Source organism: Eschrichtius robustus, chromosome 20, assembly GCF_028021215.1.
Source record: "Eschrichtius robustus isolate mEscRob2 chromosome 20, mEscRob2.pri, whole genome shotgun sequence".
NCBI lineage: Eukaryota > Metazoa > Chordata > Mammalia > Artiodactyla > Eschrichtiidae > Eschrichtius > Eschrichtius robustus.
Window position 1 is genome coordinate 5674570 of NC_090843.1, and position 18413 is coordinate 5692982.

At 51.3% G+C, this 18413-nt stretch overlaps 1 protein-coding gene across 1 annotated transcript; it reads right to left on the minus strand.

Annotated features, from left to right (window-relative positions):
• CPSF4L (cleavage and polyadenylation specific factor 4 like) lies at positions 1-17071 on the minus strand. Its single transcript, XM_068529888.1, has 6 exons — positions 16969-17071; positions 16356-16406; positions 14006-14158; positions 9138-9233; positions 8164-8257; positions 1-46 (listed from the first exon to the last, which is right to left on the minus strand). Exons 1-6 carry the CDS (start codon positions 17069-17071, stop codon positions 1-3), a joined length of 543 nt encoding a protein of 180 aa, XP_068385989.1.
• Positions 17072-18413: the final 1342 nt, after the last annotated feature.

Below are 18413 nucleotides of genomic sequence, written 5' to 3' on the forward strand. Positions count from 1 at the left end.
TCATATTTTGTTTCTTCCTGGTACAGTCTTGGGAGATTGTACCTTTCTAAGAATTTGTCCATTTCTTCTAGGTGTTCTCCATTTTATTGGCATAGAGTTGCTTGTAGTGGTCTCTTATGTCGGTTGTAACTTCTCCGTTTTCATTTCTAATTTTTTTGGTTTGGGCCCTATCCCTTTTTTTTCTTATGAGTTTGGCTAAAGGTTTATCAATTTTTGTTTATCTTTTCAAAGAACCGGCTTTTAGTTTCATTGATCTTTTTTATTGTTGTATTAGTCTATTTATTTCTTCCGTGACCTGTATGATTTCTTTCCTTCTACCTTTTGTATTTTGTTTGTTCTTTAGTTGCTTTAGGTGTAAGGTTAGGTTGTTTATTTGAGATTTTTCTTGCTTCCTGAGGTAAGCTTGTATCACCATAAACGTCCCTGTTAGAACTGCTTTTGCTTCATCCCATAAGTTTTGGATCCTCGTGTTTTAGGTGTCATTTGTCTCTAGGTGTTTTTTGATTTCCTCAGTGATCCATTGGTTGTTTAGAAGCATATTGTTTAGCCTCCACGTGTTTGTTTCCCGCCTAGAGGAGTTTCTTTAGCATTTGTTGTAAAGCTGGTTTGGTGGTGCCAGTTCTTAAGCTGTTGCTTTCTCTGTCAAATCTGAATGAGAGCCTTGCTGGGTAGAGTAATCTTGGTTTTAATCACTTTATATTGTGCCACTCCCTTTTGGCCTGCAGAGTTCCTGCTGAAAAATCAGCTGATAACCTTATGGGAATTTCCTTGTTGCTTTTAATATTTTCTCTTAATCTTTAATTTTTGTCATTTTTATTACCGTGTGTCTCAGCATGTTCCTCCTTTGGTTAATCCTGTATGGGACTCTCTGCGCTTCCTGGGCTTGGGTGACTGTTTCCTTTCCCATGTTAGGGAAGTTTTCTGCTATTATCTCTTCAAATCTTTTCTCAGACCCTTTCTTTCTTCTTCTTCTGGGACCCCTATAATGTGAATGTTGGTGCATTTGATGTTGCCCCAGAGGTCTCTTCAACTGTCCTCATTTCATTCTTTATTCTGTTACACAGCAGTGATCTCCACCATTCTGCCTTCCAGTTCACTTACTCATTCTTCTGCCTCATTTATTCTGCTATGGATTCCTTCTAGTGTATTTTTCATTTCAGTTATTGTATTCTTCAACTCTGTTTGGTTGTTCTTTGTATTTTCTAACAACTCTTTCTTAAAACTTCTTGTAGCTCCTCACTCCACATGCATTCTTTTCCCAAGTTCTTTGCCTTGGTTCGCAGGCTGCAAGAATGTAGTTTTCTTGCTTCTGGTGTCTGCCCCCAGTGGGTGAGGCTGGTCTAGAGGCTTGTGCAGGCTTCCTGGTGGGAGGGGCCAGTGTCTGCCCTCTGGGTGGGGCAGGGCTGTGTCAGGGGGCATGTTGAGAGGTGTCTGTGGGCTCAGGAAGTCTTTAGGCAGCCTGTCTGCTGATGGGTGGGGCTGTGTTCCCTCCCTGTTGGTTGGTTGGTTGGCCTGAGGCCTCCCAGCACTGGCGCCTGTAGGCTGTTGGGTGGGCCCAGGTGTTGGTGCTAATTACCCAAGCAAGAGGGCTGCCCAGGTAGGTCTGGCCCAGGCTTCTATGAAGTCACTGCTTTTGTCCTGGGTCCTGGTGCTCTGCACCCTCCAAGAGCGGAGGCTCTGTTTCCTGCACTCCTGTGGGGCCCCTGCAGTCAAACGCCGCTGGCTTTCGAAGCCAAATGCTCTGGGGGCTCCTCCTCCTGACGCCAGGCCCCCAGGCTGGGGAGCCTGATGTGGTGGAGCTCTGAACCCTCACTCTTCTAGGAGGAAGTCTGTGATAAAATTATTCTCCAGTCTCTGGGTCACCCACCCGGGTGGTGTGGGAATTGATTGTGTCACACTTGCACCCCCTCCTGCCATCTCGTTGTGCTTCCTTCTTTGTCTTTGGATGTAGGATATCTTTTTTGGTAGGTTCCAGTCTTTTTTTTAATCGATGTTTGTTCAGCAGTTATTTGTGAATTTGGTGTGCTCATGAGAGGAGGTGAGCTCAAGGTCCTTCTGCTCCGCCATCTTGTCTCCAGTCTGAATGGCTTTCTCCTGCTGGTAAGCCATCAGAATGAAGTGACCAAGTTTAGCAGGGCCTTGATCTCTGATATCTCCCAGTCTGTTTCTGTTCCAAGCCAAAATAGCATTTTCAGTTGTAGGTACCAACATATTTAACATCACCTAAGGAATAGTTACTCTTCAGTTTCTGTTGTGGAATGTACTTAATTATCTCTTTTTTTCTGGGCTTCCAGTGCGAGTGTCAGTGTAAACTATCTGTGTGACCTTGAGCAAGTGACTTAACCTCTCTGTGCCTTGGTGTCCTCATCTGGTGTTTGGCAGAGATGCTTTGCAGCTGTACGTTGAGAGAGAGACAGCAGTCGACAGCCCCAAACCAGCTCCACCTTGACCCCAGGAATGTGCCTGTGCAGATGAGCTGAGCATTGATTCTTAAAATGATGTGGGTGACTTTGAAAAAGCCGTCTGAAGTTTGTCCAGATTCTGGAATTATTTGATTACGTCCACGAAGTAACAGGGAAAGGTTTCCCTATCTACGCATTGCTGCCCTCTGAGGTAGGGAAATCCTTGAAGACCTCTTACCGAGTCTTTTAATGATTTCTTAGTAATGTTCAAAATAGTGTAAGAGAGTTAAGGTCAGCTGATAACTGATTGATTCTTTTCTTAGATTCAGATCTAAACAAACGCAGCATGATCCAGGGATATGTCTCTTGGCTCCAGTTTGCACTGTTGTAAACTTGCCTTACGAGGATGCATGTGTTGTTCGTACTATGACGTAAGTTTGTTTGCACAGCCAGGCCCACCCATTTATGTGATCTGGCAGATTCCAGGCTTCCTTAGGAAGACTAGAGGTTCTTTTCAAAGCTGGAGCTGTCCTTGAGTGAGGATCTGCTCCGTGCAAAGCCAGCGTGCTTCAACCAGGAGACAGGAGCTCGTGTCTCCACAAAGCCAGGAGAGAAGTCTGGAATGCTCTCAACATGCTGTTCCGTTTTAAACAGCCTCCTACATTTTGTCTCTTAAAATTGTGCTCCGCATCGTCCCTGGCATTGTGGGAGCTTCCCTGGGTAGGCAGCAGTGCTTAGGTTCTGCTTCCAGGGCAGCCGCGTGCCTTCCCGAACACGGCTTCCAGCAATGTGTGTAGAAGTGCAGCCTGAGAATTCCCATCCACCCTGCAGAAGAGTTAACAGTGATACCCAGGCTTCTCTCCATCCTCGAAGATTTACCAGGAAGGTTCGGTTACTGGAGGCTGGAAACATTCACAGGCACGTCTGGACACCCTGCTGTAACGCGCATGGTCTGTACAAGGTGCTACCTACTTGAGTTGAGTTTAATCCTGAGTGATAATACCTGAAATACTGCCTTTTTTCTATATATATGAAAATATTCAGCTATTAAGAATAAATCATTTTGTATTATCATCAGTGGAGTGTTTTATACTTTATGGGAAGCCCTATCTGCTGCTCCTATTTCTTTCGGTCCTTTTTTTTTCCTGATCTACAGATTATCCAGTTACCCTCAATACCTGCTCCCCCCGCCCCCGCCATGTTCGTCCTACATATAACTGTTAACCACTCTTCATAACGAAAATATTTTCAAAAACTATTCCTCTGGGGCTTCCCTGGTGGCGCAGTGGTTGAGAATCTGCCTGCTAATGCAGGGGACACGGGTTTGAGCCCTGGTCTGGGAAGATCCCACATGCCACGGAGCAGGTGGGCCCGTGAGCCACAACTGCCGAGCCTGCGCTTCTGGAGCCTGTGCTCCGCAACAAGAGAGGCCGCAATAGTGAAAGGCCCCGCGCACCGCGATGAAGAGTGGCCCCTGCTTGCCGCAACTAGAGAAAGCCCTCGCACAGAAACGAAGACCCAACACAGCCAAAAATAAATAAATAAATAAATAAAAAATTAAAAAAAAAAATATATATATATATTCCTCTATTCTGGTTATTTGCCTCTCCCAGACACTTACCTGTGAAATGGGTAGTAGGTGTGTCCTCGGGCAAGTTATCTAACTTAATTGGAGCCTCCTTGGTCCGGACTGTAAAATGGGGCTAATTATACCTACTTTGCAGAGATTTGGTCTGATCAAAAGTCTTGCATCTGTGCATCTGTTAATTCCAGCGAAGTGTCACACATAATAGGAATGAAATAATAACAGCTTTTCTAAAACACCTCCTGTGGCCTCATATTGCGTTCACATCCTGAACTTGAACTAAGCGAGAGAGGCCCCGCCACAATCCACGCCAAAATCCAGCTACCACCTAGGTGCTCACTTTTGTCCGCCCAGCGCCGTGCAGCCTTCCTTACCTGCAGTCTCTCGTTTTATCCTCAACGACCAGCCTGTGAGGCCAGAGCTGCCACCGCACTCGTTTTCTAGAATGAGGGAGCAGACTTGAGGAGGTTAAGTAATCTGCCTGCATGGCTGTGTAGGGTTCGTCACATAGCAGCCCAGGGTGGAGCTGGCGTTCAGACGCCCAAATCTGTCTCCATCTCCGGGGCCGGCTATCCTCTTAGCCCCGGCCTCACCCTCCCGCTCCAGGCCGGATGAGGCAGCTGCCTCCATCTGCCAAGGGTAGGGGGCCTGGTCCTACCGCGCACTGTATATTGTCCCTCTTGTCTCCATTCCTCCAATCCAAAGGCGCAGCCTTGCCTCCCTGCTCCTTTCCCTGCGGATTAAGTTGCATTGGGGTTTGACTCAGACAGTGACCTAGACCACACGCATTCACTGATCCACGTCACTTCCTTACGTCCCCGGGATAAGCCTCACTCGTACCATCCACCTCCAATTCCTTACAGAAGGCACGCACAGAATCTCGTCTTACATTTAGGGAAGCCATATAGGGAAGCAGCTGTCATGCTAAAGAAACCACTTGATTTAATTGTCTGTTTACAGCAGCAGCTGAGGCCGTGTGCACAGGAAGTCCACGTGCCGCCCAGAAGTGTCGGCGGCAGGACGGGAGCTGAGCAGAGGATAGTGACTGTTTCCCATATACTCGAGCTTTTGGTTTCACGTACATTGTGCTCCCCCGTTTTATGAGTAACTCGTCCCTGCCACACTCAGTCAGCCTCCGCTCCCGCTGTATTTTCAGGAGCTCATTCACTTACAGGAGGAGAGGAAATTGAAACACAGGCTGCTTCTGCACCTCCTTGCCTGGTTAGGCAGGCAGTGGGCTAGCTGAGGGACAGGATCCCCCAGGATGGCCTTTGGGCGTCTTCACTAGAAGGTCCTTCAGTTCCCCAGACCGACCAGGGGTATTTTCTGGTAAGTTCTACCAGTTGACTCTTAACTTACTGGCATAATGGCTCATTTTTCAACACTACAAGAGAAAATGTTAATGGTGTGACTTTTAGTAAATTCAGATCCTAACAGAAAAATCCTAAATTGTCTAGGGCACCATAGGAGATGGCTCTCTGAGGAACTTGATGGATTCTGCTCATAAACGAAGCTCCATTTCTGGCCTGAAAAAGGCCTTGAGATTCAAGCCCCACCGTCACTAACCCAAAGAACAGGGCTGTGGACGCATAAAGACCAGGAAAGCCATCGTGTGGGGAAGGCAAGGCCTGATAGTACAATTCTCTTGCAGACTAGAGAAGGCAAAGGTCAGGACAATTCAGAGGCCATCTCATGAAAGTGTAAAACATGATTTTCTTCCTGAGGAACCGGAAGATAGCAACCAAGAAATGTAAGGTGTGACATTCCCTTCCTTACCAAGCCGCCGCCGACTGTGCCACGTCTTAAGGCTATTATGTGTAAATAACTCAAGGGATCGGATCGTTAGGCAGCAAAGTAGTGCATGAAAGATGTTTAACTTATTAGCCTTTTAAAGAAATAAACAGTCTTGTCTGGCAGGAGACGCAAATAAGATGAGGCTACTGAGACCTTGAAACTGGAACAGTTTGGTCTACCAGCTGAATTCCCCCATTCTCTCTTTTTTTTTTTTTTTTAAAGGGGAAGAGGAGGAAATGAGTCTTTTTTTTTTTTTTAATTGATTGATTGATTGCTATGTTGAGTCTTCGTTTCTGTGCGAGGGCTTCCTCCAGTTGCGGCAAGCGGGGGCCACTCTTCATCGCGGTGCGCGGGCCTCTTCACTATCGCGGCCTCTCTTGTTGCGGAGCACAGGCTCCAGACGCGCAGGCTCAGCAGTCGTGGCTCACGGGCCCAGTTGCTCCGCGGCATGTGGGATCTTCCCAGACCAGGGCTCGAACCCGTGTCCCCCGCATCAGCAGGCAGACTCTCAACCACTGCGCCACCAGGGAAGCCCCCCCCCATTCTCTCTCAATTTGCACTCCTAAACCTCAGTCCGCTTTTATCTTGCTAATCACCCCTCGTCTGGCCCTCAGCAGAGCAGTAGCCCAGCTCATCACCACTCACCCTGTAACACGGGCCCCGATCCAGGGCCCTGAGCCCCAGGCAGTAAGTGACCCGGGGCTCCTGGGGCCTCATCTGAGGGTGGAGAAGCAGACACTCTTTCGGGGAAGGGGGCTTGTGCGGTTCCCAGGCAGAAGCAGGTGCCGAACCCACTGGCCGGATGACAAGCTGCGGAGAAAGTGAAGCCAAGAGGAAACATTATAGACACTCCCTGTGTACAAAGAGGGCAGGGACTCCAGCCAGGCGTTCAGGCTGAAACCAGGTTGTGAAATCGCTCCGTTTACACCTTAATTGCCGAAAGCATACCTTTTGATGGACGTTAGAAATGGGCTTGTGAATTCCCCAGTGTTGCCGATCGCTTCCCACCCGCTCTCAGCGATCCCACTGGGAACCAGCAGGGGTCACCCTCCTCCTGTGCCAGCGCCGTCCCAGCCTAGGGCTGTGTACAGAACCCCGAATTAACAAGAGCTCAGTTGCTCCCCCCAGCGTTCGTGCTCCCTCTTCGGCCTCTGTCAGACTTTACTGGCAGGCCAGCGCGCAGACGTCCCCACAGGGACCAGCAAGCTTTTTCTGCAGAAGCCCAAACAGTAAATATTTTCAACTTTGCGGGCCATCTGGTCTCTGTTGGAGCTACTCAACTCTTGCCATCGCAAGCATGAGAACAGAGACAGTATGTAAATGATTAGCTTGGCCCTGTTCCAGTGAAACTATTTACGAGCACTGGAATTTTCATTTCCACACATCGCAAAATGTTACTTTGGATTTTTTTGTCACCACCTTTAAAAAAGTCATTTTTAGGTCCCAGGCTGTACAGAAACAGGCAAAAGGCCAGATCGGACCCTGCAGGCTGTGGCTTGCTGACCCGGGATGGAGGCTCTCATATCAAGACTTGGTATCAGTGGGAGGAGGATCCGTTCCCACAGGGACCAGGCATAACCAGGATGGCCCTGATTCAGAACAGCTCTGGGCCACAAGTCCTCCGCTAGACCCGAGGTTCTTGAATAAAAACCACACACGTGTTATGCGGCTAAGGAGAAGGAAAGCCTCAGGGGCCGAGAAGCTCTGCCTGAAGCAGAGACGATGGAGGAGCGAGGGGGTCTGGGAGGAGCGACCCCGTATGCGTGCCTTTCCCAGGAAAGGTACTCGGAGCAGATGGTGTGAGAGTGAGGGCATCTGGGAATAGTGCAGGGCTGGGGAGCAAGGGTTCCCCAGGGAACCGCGCAGTAAAGGAGTGAGCCACATCTGTCCCCCTCCTTCCTGCACTCACCTTCAGGTAACTTGGGTTGAATAAAAGATTCATCTTGGGACTGAGGGAGGCATGGAGAGACATAGTTACAGCCGGGCTCTAACCACCCCCCAAACACACTGCCTGCTCATTAACATGTTCCGCACCAGCCTGATGCAGGTTTCCTGTTCTCAGAGCCCCACAGGGAAAGGGGCCGGCACCCCCAGCCAGGGAGAATTGCAGAGGATGGGGGTGGCGGGTAGGTGCTGAATGTCTCTACTCCTGTTTCTAAGAGCTATACACCCATCCCCAGCAATGGCCAGGCACTAACAGGATGGGCTAGAGTTCAGTGCAGCCGACAGCACCAGGAGGGCTGGGCGTAGGGTGAGCGAGAACATTGTTGGGTACACGCTCGCCGGACGCTTCACTCCCCACCTCAGGCCAGTGAAGGTACAGAAGGATCTAGGTCTAGAAGCCAGAGAGGGGGCCCAGCACTCGGGGGGAGTCACACTTACTGTGCAAATTGGCATTTGGGTCCCTCAGGGCAGAAGCCAGCTAAGTAGTTAATACACATTATCCTGCGGACGTGGCGATATTTACACAGGGGACCTGCTGGGCAAAGAGAAAACAGAAGGACCTTCTTCAGCTAGTGGGGGAAACACACATGACAAAGCTTACCGGCAAGGGGAAGCACCAACTTCCCAGCCACATGACTGAGATGGGAAAGGGCACCTCAGAATGTGTGGGAGTAGGTGTCAGCTGGCCAGGCCTGTAACAAACAGTAGCGTTAGAAGTGTCCCTAACACGCTGTCTTGGAGGACTTAACATGGATGTGGAGTGTAGCATGCTTTTATTTACTTAGCTGTGGAAGGTTTGGCTGAGCAAAGGCCCACCAATCACACATCTTACTAACCCTCCTTCAGCCTCCCTCCCCTAAAATCCTCCCCGAACCGGGGCTGCCAGGAGCTCAGTCAGAACAACACACCCAGATACCCGGGAAAGAAAGGATGGCGGTGCTCAGAGCACGGGGACCCTGATGGGGGCCCTGCCTCCGAAGTTTGGCCAGATAGGCACAGTGAAATGTATTTACGTGACACCCAGATGGGTAAAAGGAACGGAGAAGTGTCTCCTAGGGGGTCAGACCCGATGCGCAGGGCTGCCCAAGGGGTCCTACTTCCACCCGGCCCGACAGCCCTCAGGGGAGCTGCTCCCCTTTTCATATTTGCTCAAGGTCACACGGCCAATACATTCTGAAGCCACTGGGATTTGAACCTCAGTGAGCCCGCTCCAAGAAGCCCATCATGTACCGCGGAGGGTTTCCACTGCAGGGAGGCTGGGGGGAGCTACCGAGAGGCCTGCTGTGGGACTTCAACCCGGGGCAGACCTCCACAGGCCGCATCAGGAATGTGCATCCTTCCCCTGCCGGGAGACTCCCCCCAAATCCTGCTCCCCCATGTCCCCTAGAGCCCTCTTTCTGTCAGGGCCTCACCGTCCTTGCAGAAACCTTGGTCATACCACGGACAGTCCCGGGTCTTGAAGGCCGGCTTCACATGGAGAAAGGGACACGCCTTGTTGTTGCAGCCACCTGAAAATCCCAGTGTTCCTTGTGCGTAAGTGGGTTCATCTTTGCAGTCGCTTCTGCCCTCCTGGAACAAGATTGACCCTGCCCCTTGCATATAAGCCACTTATCTGCCTTCTGGTGGTCAGCAGCTTTCTGAGGACAGCAAGATATTTCTAAACCTTCCTGCAACCTAAGAAAGGCAGAGCGCAATCATACTGGCTAAGCGGGACTTGGGTGTGAATACACACATCTGGAAGAGTTGGGGCAGGGCCAGATATCCAGAGGTATTTAGAGGCTACTTGGGAGGAAGGAACGAGGAGAGACGGGGAAGGGGAGACCCAGAGCCAGCAGCTTAAGACCCAGGAAGACACAGACGCTGCGTGAAGATGTTGCCGTGCACGTGGTGAAAGCTTCATCCCTATGATGAAACCGACATGGCTTCCAGAGTAAAGGGGTGCAGTTCTTTCTGGGGGAAATGCCAAGAAGAGCAGAGCACTGCTTCAAAGTTGGCACAGGGATTAAGATAAATGCAACACAGAGGGACACCTGTAGTTTCGCAAAGCCTGTGCTGTAATCTGTCTGGGGATTAGACCAAGACCCCGGGCTCCTAGGAGGAGCCAGCCCTGTTTGCATAGACCACAGGAGTTGGGGAGGGAGTCTAAGCCCTCTTAGCTTCCCCTTAGGGACTCTGAAGGGAAGTCCCTAAGGGGACCCAGGGGCTCTGAAGGAACCAAGGGGGAAGATTCAGCCCTGTTTTCACCCCATTCGAATAGAGAATTGGTGAGTGTTTCCAATCTCATCCTCCTTAAAAGCCTACAACTTAACAATGAAAGATCAGAAGGAGAAATTAAGGGAACAATCCCATTTACCATCACATCAAAAAGAATAAAATACCTAGGAATAAACCTGCCTAAGGAGGCAAAAGACCTGTACTCTGAAAACTATAAGATGCTGATGAAAGAAACTGAAGATGACACAAACAGATGGAAAGATATACCGTGTTCTTGGACTGGAGCAATCATTATTGTCAAAATGACTGTACTACCCGAGGCAATCTACAGATTCAATGCAATCCTTATCAAATTACCAATGGCATTTTTCACAGATCTAGAACAAAAAAAAAAATTTTTTTTAATTTGTGTGGAAACACAAGAGACCCCAAATAGCCAAAGCAATCTTGAGAAAGAAAAGTGGAATTGGAAGAATCAGGTTCCCTGACTTCAGACTATACTATAATGCTACAGTCATCAAAACAGTATGGTACTGGCACAAAAACAGAAATACAGATGAATGGAACAGGATAGAAAGCCCAGAAAGAAAGCCACGCACCTATGGTCAATTAATCTATGACAAAGGAGGCAAGAATATACAATGGAGAAAAGATAGTCTCTTTTCAATAAGTGGTGCTGGGAAAACTGGACAGCTACACGTAAAAGAATGAGATTAGAACATTCTCTAACACCATACACAAAAATAAACTCAGAATGGATTAAAGACCTAAATGAAGACCAGATACTATAAAACTCCTAGAGGAAAACAGAGACAGAACACACTTCGACATAAATCACAGCAGTATCTTTTTGGACCCTTCTCCTAGAGTAATGGAAATAAAAACAAAAATAAACAAATGGGACCTAATTAAACTTAAAGGTTTTGCACAGCAAAGGAAACCGTAAAGAAAACAAAAAAGACAACCTAAAGAATGGGAGAAAATATTTGCAAATGATGCGACCAACAAGGGATTAATCTCCAAAATACACAAACAGCTCATACAGTTCAATATCCAAAAAACAAAAATCCCAATCAAAAAATGGGCGGAAGACCTAAATAGACATTTCTCCAAAGAACACATACAGATGACCAGTAGGCACATGAAAAGATGCTCAACGTCGTTAATTATTAGAGAAATGCAAATCAAAAGTACAGTGAGGTATCACCGCACACTGGCCAGAACGGCCATCATCAAGGTCTACAAATAATAAATGCTGGAGAGGGTGTGGAGAAAAGGGAACCCTCGTGCACTGTTGGTGGGAGTGTAAATTGGTACAGCCACTATGGAGAACAGGTTCCTCAAAAAGCTAAAAATAGAGTTATCATATCATTCAGCAATCCCACTCCTGGGCATATAGCTGGAGAAAACTATAATTCGAAAAGATACACGCACCCCTATGCTCATAGCAGCACTATTCACAGTATCCAAGACAGGAAAGCAACCCAAATGTCCACTGACAGATGAATGGATAAAGAAGATGTGGTACATACATACAGTGGACTATTATTACTCAGCCATAAAAAGAATGAAATGATGCCATTTTCAGCAACACAGATGGACCTAGAGATTATCATACTAGGTGAAGTAAGTCAGAAAGAGAAAGACAAATACCATATGATATCACTTGTATGTGGAATCTAAAGAAAAATAAAAACACAAATGAAAACTTATTTACAAAACAGCAATAGATGTACAGACATAGAAAACAAATTTATGGTTACCAAAGGGGGAAGAGGGGAGGGATAAATTAGGACTTTGGGATTAGCAGATACACACTATTATATGTAAAATAGGTAAACAACAAGGACATACTATATAGCACAGGGAACTCTACTCAGTATTTTGTAATGACCCATAATGGAAGAGTCTGAAAAAAGAATATATATATATTATAGAATATATATATATATATATATATATATATATACTGAATCACTTTGCTGTGCACCTGAAACTAACACAACATTGTAGATCAACTGAACTTCAATACATTAATTAATTAATTAATTAAAGCCTACAACTTAGCGCTTTTCAGAGCCAAAAGGAACGCCATTAGTGTCAATTCCACTGGTTTCCAAGCAGCTCCAGAGAGATCTATTGTTTACATTGGGCTTGTGCAAAGCAAGGTTTCACCTGAACCTTCAAGAGTACCACTCCTTCCCCAGAGTTTCAACCCCACTCTTACCCAGTTCTCTCATTTCACAAACGAGGACACCAGGGCTCAAAGAGGAGAAACGTGTCCATTTCCACCCGCCTCCTCATATCGACAAAGGGTTCTCTTCCTGCTGTTGGTGCGCAGCTCTCGGTACAGTGCTAACTCTGGGCTCCATCCTTCTGAGGAATGGAACTGACGTCCCCCCGGGGGCTGGTGAACATGGGACAGAAGGAGACTGGGGGAAGTCCTCTGTGTACGGGGGGTGGCTTTTCCACCCTGGCCTGGGTGCCGGCTGTGCGTTCCTCTCTCGGCCAGCAGGTGGCACCGCACCCCACCCGCCCGTCTGCCTGTCAGAGCCCCCTGCCCAAGGTACCGTTGCGACGAGCACATCCAGGAGCCAAAGCCCCCGGGCTCCCTAGCTCCTTTCAACTGCCCTTTCCCACTCCTCCATCTCCCCAACAGTGTGTTTTAAGTAAAACGATTTACTTCCAATGAGAACTGTAATTATGCTTTGATATTAGAAAAAGGTATTCATTCATTTACTCCAAGAGCAAAAACACGGGTTGCCTAGCGTAACCACCGGTGTATACGTCCGCCCTCACAGGAGGGATTATTTGAGAGCAGAGCGGACCCAGTTCTATTCCCGTATCCGTGCCCAGCACGTCCCCAATCCCCAAAAGAAAGCCAACCAAGGTTTTTGAAAGAATAAAGCGGCGTTTTAGATTAAGAGTTTTTTAGGTGACGACCAAGGGGGACCAGGCTGCATATACACTTTGTCCTTTTCTTACAAGGGTCACATGCGGGCAGCCCTCATGAATTGCCACCGCCAGGTCTCAAGTCCGAGGAGTACGCAGGAAACAGACTTTGAGCCTGGGGGGGAAGCTCTTACTGACCTTGGGGGGCGGGGTGCCTTCTTCCTGGATACCCAGGAATGCCCCCCCATGGACACTAATGAGGAACAGCTGCCCACAGCCCCCAGAAGTTTCAAAGCCAAGCCGCCTCAGTCAGAGGTGTCCCTGGAGGCTGGCCCAGCTCTCCCTCCAAGTCCCTCTTCGGAATACAGTTTGAAAACTACTAGACTAGATCATCCTTAAGGCTCCTTCCAGCTCTGAAAAGCACTGAGCTGTAAAAGTTTATGGAGAAAGATTAAGACCTGAAACACAGGCACAGATCCCGTTCTTAACCCGGCACTGGCTTTCCCCTATGTAGCCCCTCAGATGACAAAAGACTTGAGTCAGAGGGGGGGTGACATGCGGGTCCAGACCTGACCACACAAGGTCATTTCAGGGGCCGAACTTCTGAAGCTCGTGATCTCCCGTTTACAGTGACCTTCTATGGCCAATCAGTGATGCTAGTTTTCCATTTACCGAAGCGATGTAAAGTTTTCTTCTAAAAGAAGAGTTAAAAATAGCAAGATGGTGCGCGTGGATGGGGCAGGTGCTTTGCGGGGACGTGGAGCACCGTTAAAGTGCCTGCTGTTTGGGAAACACTGGTTCCGACCCACCCCAGCCCATCCCGGGGCTTGAGAGAGGGCCTGTTCGAGGCTCGTTTCCAGACAGCCAGTCTGGGTGCGTCATTAGCCGGGAGTGGACCAGGGAGGGCAACAATTCAGCCTTTGATTCCAGCCCTCTCCTTCCCTCGGCGGGACCGGCTGCGTGTGCCTGAGCCTGCTGGGGCAGTGAAGCAGGGCTCAGAGGACAGTTCCAATTTTTCTAGGGGGTTGGAGAAGCAGGCCCCCGCGGCCTGGTCTGCCAACCTGGGACACGCGAGGCCTCCTTTGGGGGCCCCTCCCGGACTTCATCCCATCCCTCGGCCCCCACTGCTACCCTCCGGGGTGGGGGGCGGGCACCAGGAAGGGGCATTACCGACCAAACTTTGAGTAGAAGTAGCACACTGGCATCCTGGTGACGTCGTACTGGTGCAGGAACTTGCACTGGTCGCCCTTCTTGCACAGCCCCCGGAGCCAGTGCTTACACACCACCATCTTCTCCCCTCGGTCGTGCCGGAAGGGGCACAGCTTCCCTGGGGACACCAGAGCACCCAGCTGGGGGTCCCCGCTCGCCTAGAGCCTGAGCCCAGCTCACCCCTGGAAGGAAGTCCCACCGTCCCTTCCCCCGGAGCCTGGGGGAGGCTAGAATTGGTGGCCAGACACGGCTTAAAACACAGCTTCAAAGCCCTCTCTGCCTGGCGTGGTGCCCTGGGCCTTCTCGAACCCCGGGGAGCCCCCAGGCTGTCAGGACACCTTCTGTGGCACCCTCTGCAACCCTCCCCTCCAGCCTGATGGGGTGCTCCTACCAGACAGGAGAGCCCTGGTTTCCAGCCCTGGCGCCCCGAGCCGCCACCCATCCTAGCAAGGTGCCAGCACAAAGTAAGGCTCATAAAGGACCTGTTGAATTCACATCTTAAAAAACCAAATGTTCTGTTTCCTGATTCCAGAGATCTAACATGGTGACATAGGAGCCAGCTTGGTAACAATTCAGAAGGAACTGGAAACGCTATATTTCACTCTTTGTCATCTTCACTCAGCTGGTCTTGCCGTCGGCAGGAAGGACACCCCTCAGTTTCTTAGCAGGACCCGTCTCGTGCTTGGCCACCTCTCCGATAGAATTTGTGGGGTGCTGGGGAGGTGTTCTTCTTAAAGAGCCTTACCCTCCAGCCCTGGCCATTGGCTTGCCTGGGTCTGACCTTCCAGACCTAAGAACAGTTTTATTTCTTTGCAAGAGGGTATCTCTGTGAACCACTGTTCTAGAGACTAGATGGACCAAGCTGAGGAGACAGGACCCCAGGAGGCATCACTAGTCCTGGCTTCACAAAGCCTGGAGTGACCGACAAGCTCATTTCCCTCCCAACCCATCGTCCAGGGCTGCCCCAAACACGGACGAGGCGTGTGGCAAAAATGGCCCCAGGTCCCCCCCGTGCCTGGGCCCCTCCTGGCCTCCCAGCTTCCCAAGAACAAAATCACTTGGATCCCAAAAGCAGGTCCTAAACTCATTGAGTTTCTCAACCTGGATCTCTAGGGGGGACTGGAGACCCCCAAATTGGAGGCAAGACTTCTGGGGGCAACTGGGTTTCCATCGGAAGAGCCCGTGAGTGGTTCGGGAGCCAGAAGAAAAGCTGAGAGCTGCTACTTTTCAGTCAGGTAGCCCACACCCCCCGAAGCGCTGCTTTTGGGGAGAAGCGTTTGGAAGAGCGGTTTTTCCGTTTTGTTTTGTTTTTTTGGCCACACCGCGTAGCATGAGGGATCTTAGTTCCCCGACCGGGGATCAAACCCACGCCCCCTGCGTTGGGAGCTCGGAGTCTTAACCACTGGACCACCAGGGAAGTCCCCACGGAAGAGGCTATTGTTGAGCCACATTGGGATGGGGGAGAAATAAGGATGCTTGTTGTAGCATCTCAGAGACTGTGGCCAGAGCTTTCTTAGGACACAAGAAATGGATGCAGGGACTTCCGGGTGGCGCAGTGGTTAAGAATCCACCTGCCAATGGAGGGGACACGGGTTCGAGCCCTGGTCAGGGAAGATCCCACATGCCGCGGAGCGACTAAGCCCATGCGCCACAACTACTGAGCCTGCACTCTAGAGCCCGCGAGCCACAAGTACTTAAGCCCACGTGCCTAGAGCCCGTGCTCCGCAGCGGGAGAAGCCACCTCAATGAGAAGCCCACTCACCGCAACGAAGAGTAGCCCCCGCTCGCCGCAACTAGAGAGGGCCCGCGCGCAGCAACGAAGACCCAACGCAGCCAACAATAAATAAATAAATAAACTTATTTAAAAAAAAAAAAGAAAAAGAAATGGATGGAACGGCTGAGCAGGTTCCAAATTAATTCGGAGGACAAGAGTAGGGGGAAGGAAACCACTCCCCCGGCTGGGGGAAAATAAAGAAGTCGGAGGCCTCCTGGGAGCACACAGCTGACACCCACAAACACTCCCACCCCCAGCAAGGCGGAAAGAAGGGAATGTCTCCTTCCAGGCAGCCCTGCCTGCCCTAATCAGTGCTAGTGAATCAGGGAAATCCTAGGGGCGTGGGGGAAGGTAGGCTTCTGGATGGAGCCCCCAACTTGCCCTTTGCCTACTTTTCGTAAGACTAAAATTTTGTCCCGTCCCACCTTCCCCTCCCCAGGTGCAAATCCAACACCCTATTCCAGGCCAAGCTGAACCCCGTGTGGCCTAGAGAGCCCCAGCTGCCACCCACCCCCGACCCCAGGCCCACCTGCTGACCGACCTTTCTCGCAGAGCCCTTTAGCGAAGAAGCTGCACACAGCTGAGCCCGACTCTGGAAGGAGAAGAAGGCAAAGGAGGGGGGTAGCTTCCCCAGAGGCTGTGGCTGTCAAAGGGCCTTCACCCCTCCGTCAGCAAGTCTCCCTTCTACCCCCCAAGGCTTGGGCCCGGGGGTCCTCAAGTCCTGGCCCTTCGGATGCCGGCCTCAGGAACCAGCCTTCAGCCTCCACACCTAAGCCCCCCAACTCTGAAACGGAAGTGCTGGAGGGGCCCAAGGCCAGCCTGGGAGCTCGGGAGGCCAGTGTGCTTCTTCCCAACTTCTTTCAATTTACCTCTCTTGGGTCTGCTTGCCCAGAAGCCAGCCCCATTTTTTTTTTCTTTTTTTTGGAGTCCTGGAAAGGACGTAAGAGGGGGGCCTGAGAAGCGAGGGGCTAAGCTGGGGATCCCAGATGGTGGGCCCAAGCCCCCTGCTCCTTCTCCCTGGCGAGCGGCAGAGAGGAGGGGCCGCCCCATCAGGGAGCCAAGCAGAGGGGCCTGCAGAGAAGGCTGGGGGGTGGGGAGGGAGGGGGAGGGGGGCGGGGAGGGAGGGAGGCGGCGGGGTCCCCGTCCTCACTCACTGTCCATGCCCTGGAAAGGCAGGAGTCCAGTGCCCTTCTGCATCTCTACATCCTTCTCGAAGGTGAAGGTGATCTGCTCCAGCCCTGCAATGACCTCCTGCATCCTCTCTCTCCTGCTGTGGCTACTAAAAGTTGCTCAAGCCCCCCCGCAGATGGGCCTAATATAGCTCATCAGAGGCTCTTAAGGGGCCAGGCTCTGATGTGGAACCCCATCACCCCGGCTGACTGCCGAGCTATACTCCCCAGGCACAGCTAGACAGGAGTTACCTGATGCAGGTGCAGACACCCCAGGGCCCCAGTCCCCTCCACCTGTACATAAGTCCCACTCCCAGTGCGTGCTGCTGGGGAAGGATGAGCAAAGCCCCACACGCTGCTTATCTCTGCATGTTCCCAAAGACGCCCATGCAGACGTTACCAAGCCCGTGTTCGTACTTTTAATGTAAAGACACAGCCACAGGTGAGCTGTGAGGAGAGTTGCACAAACCAGCCCCGGCGCGGCTGTGCTGAGTCTTCTTGATTCGCGGGAGCTGGCGCTCGGGAGCCGGCGCTCGGGAGCCGGAGGGCCTGGGGGCGGGGCGAGCGGTGCAGAGGGAGGGAGCCCCCCCCCCACCCCGGCCTCCGCATTTCCCTTCAATCAGGCCCCAGCCCAGCCCTCCCTCTGGGACTCCTGACGCCCCTCCTCTGGCCTGAGTGACAAGCCAGAGTGAGCTCTTCACGGGAGAGAGGGAAAAGGACCGACATCCAGAGAACTCGGAAACAGCGGGATGAATAGCGCTTTGTTTACCACGCACACGATCCCGTGCTGGGCCGGGGGGTGGGGAGGAGGTGAGACCAACCGGAGGCCGCGGCCTCGCAGCGCGGGCTCCACCCGCCACCCCGGCGCCTCCCACCCCTGAGAAAGTGCTTTGTAAACGAAATCTCTATGCAAATGTTGTTTTATCATTATTACACCACCCCTGCCCCCAAGGCTGGGGACGTCGGAAAAGGCTTTCCAAGGAGCATCTGCGGGCTGTAACTGGGGCAGGCTTCCCCCTCCCCCTGCCCTGGCCCCCAGCGGGCCTTCCCTGCCGACGGAGCCGAGGTTTCAGAGCTGCTGGGGAGCGGATGCCCGCCACCCAAGCGCCCTCCTTCCTGGACCCAGAAGGGCGAGGCGGGCAGCGCCCTGTAGGCCTGCGGCCGGGCCAGCAAGAGGGAGCCTGCTGACTTTTGTTTCCGCCTGGCTGTGGCTCCCACATTCGTTGTTCTTTTGAACCCTGGATCAGAAAAGAAAACGGCCGGAGAGATAGACACCTGGAGCCCAGGCGGGGCTGGGAGGGGCAGGGAAGAGATCCCGGAGTCTCCAGAAGCTGGGAGCTCCCTCCAGCTGCACCCCAGGGAGGCAGAGGGGCGGAGGGTCCCTGGGGTAGGCGGCCTTGCTTCTTTGGGCCCTTTTCATGTACAATGAT

Bases quoted from the DNA above. Each gene is read 5' to 3' on its own strand.
- CPSF4L (XM_068529888.1), bottom strand. From the start codon at position 17,071: ATGCAGGAGGTCATTGCAGGGCTGGAGCAGATCACCTTCACCTTCGAG. The intron at 9,234-14,005 runs GTCGGTAATGCC...TGGGATTTTCAG, and splicing joins CTACTTCTACTCAAAGTTTG to GTGGCTGCAACAACAAGGCG. The intron at 8,258-9,137 runs GTGAGGCCCTGA...TTTGCCCAGCAG, and splicing joins CCAAGGTTTCTGCAAGGACG to GTCCCCTGTGTAAATATCGC.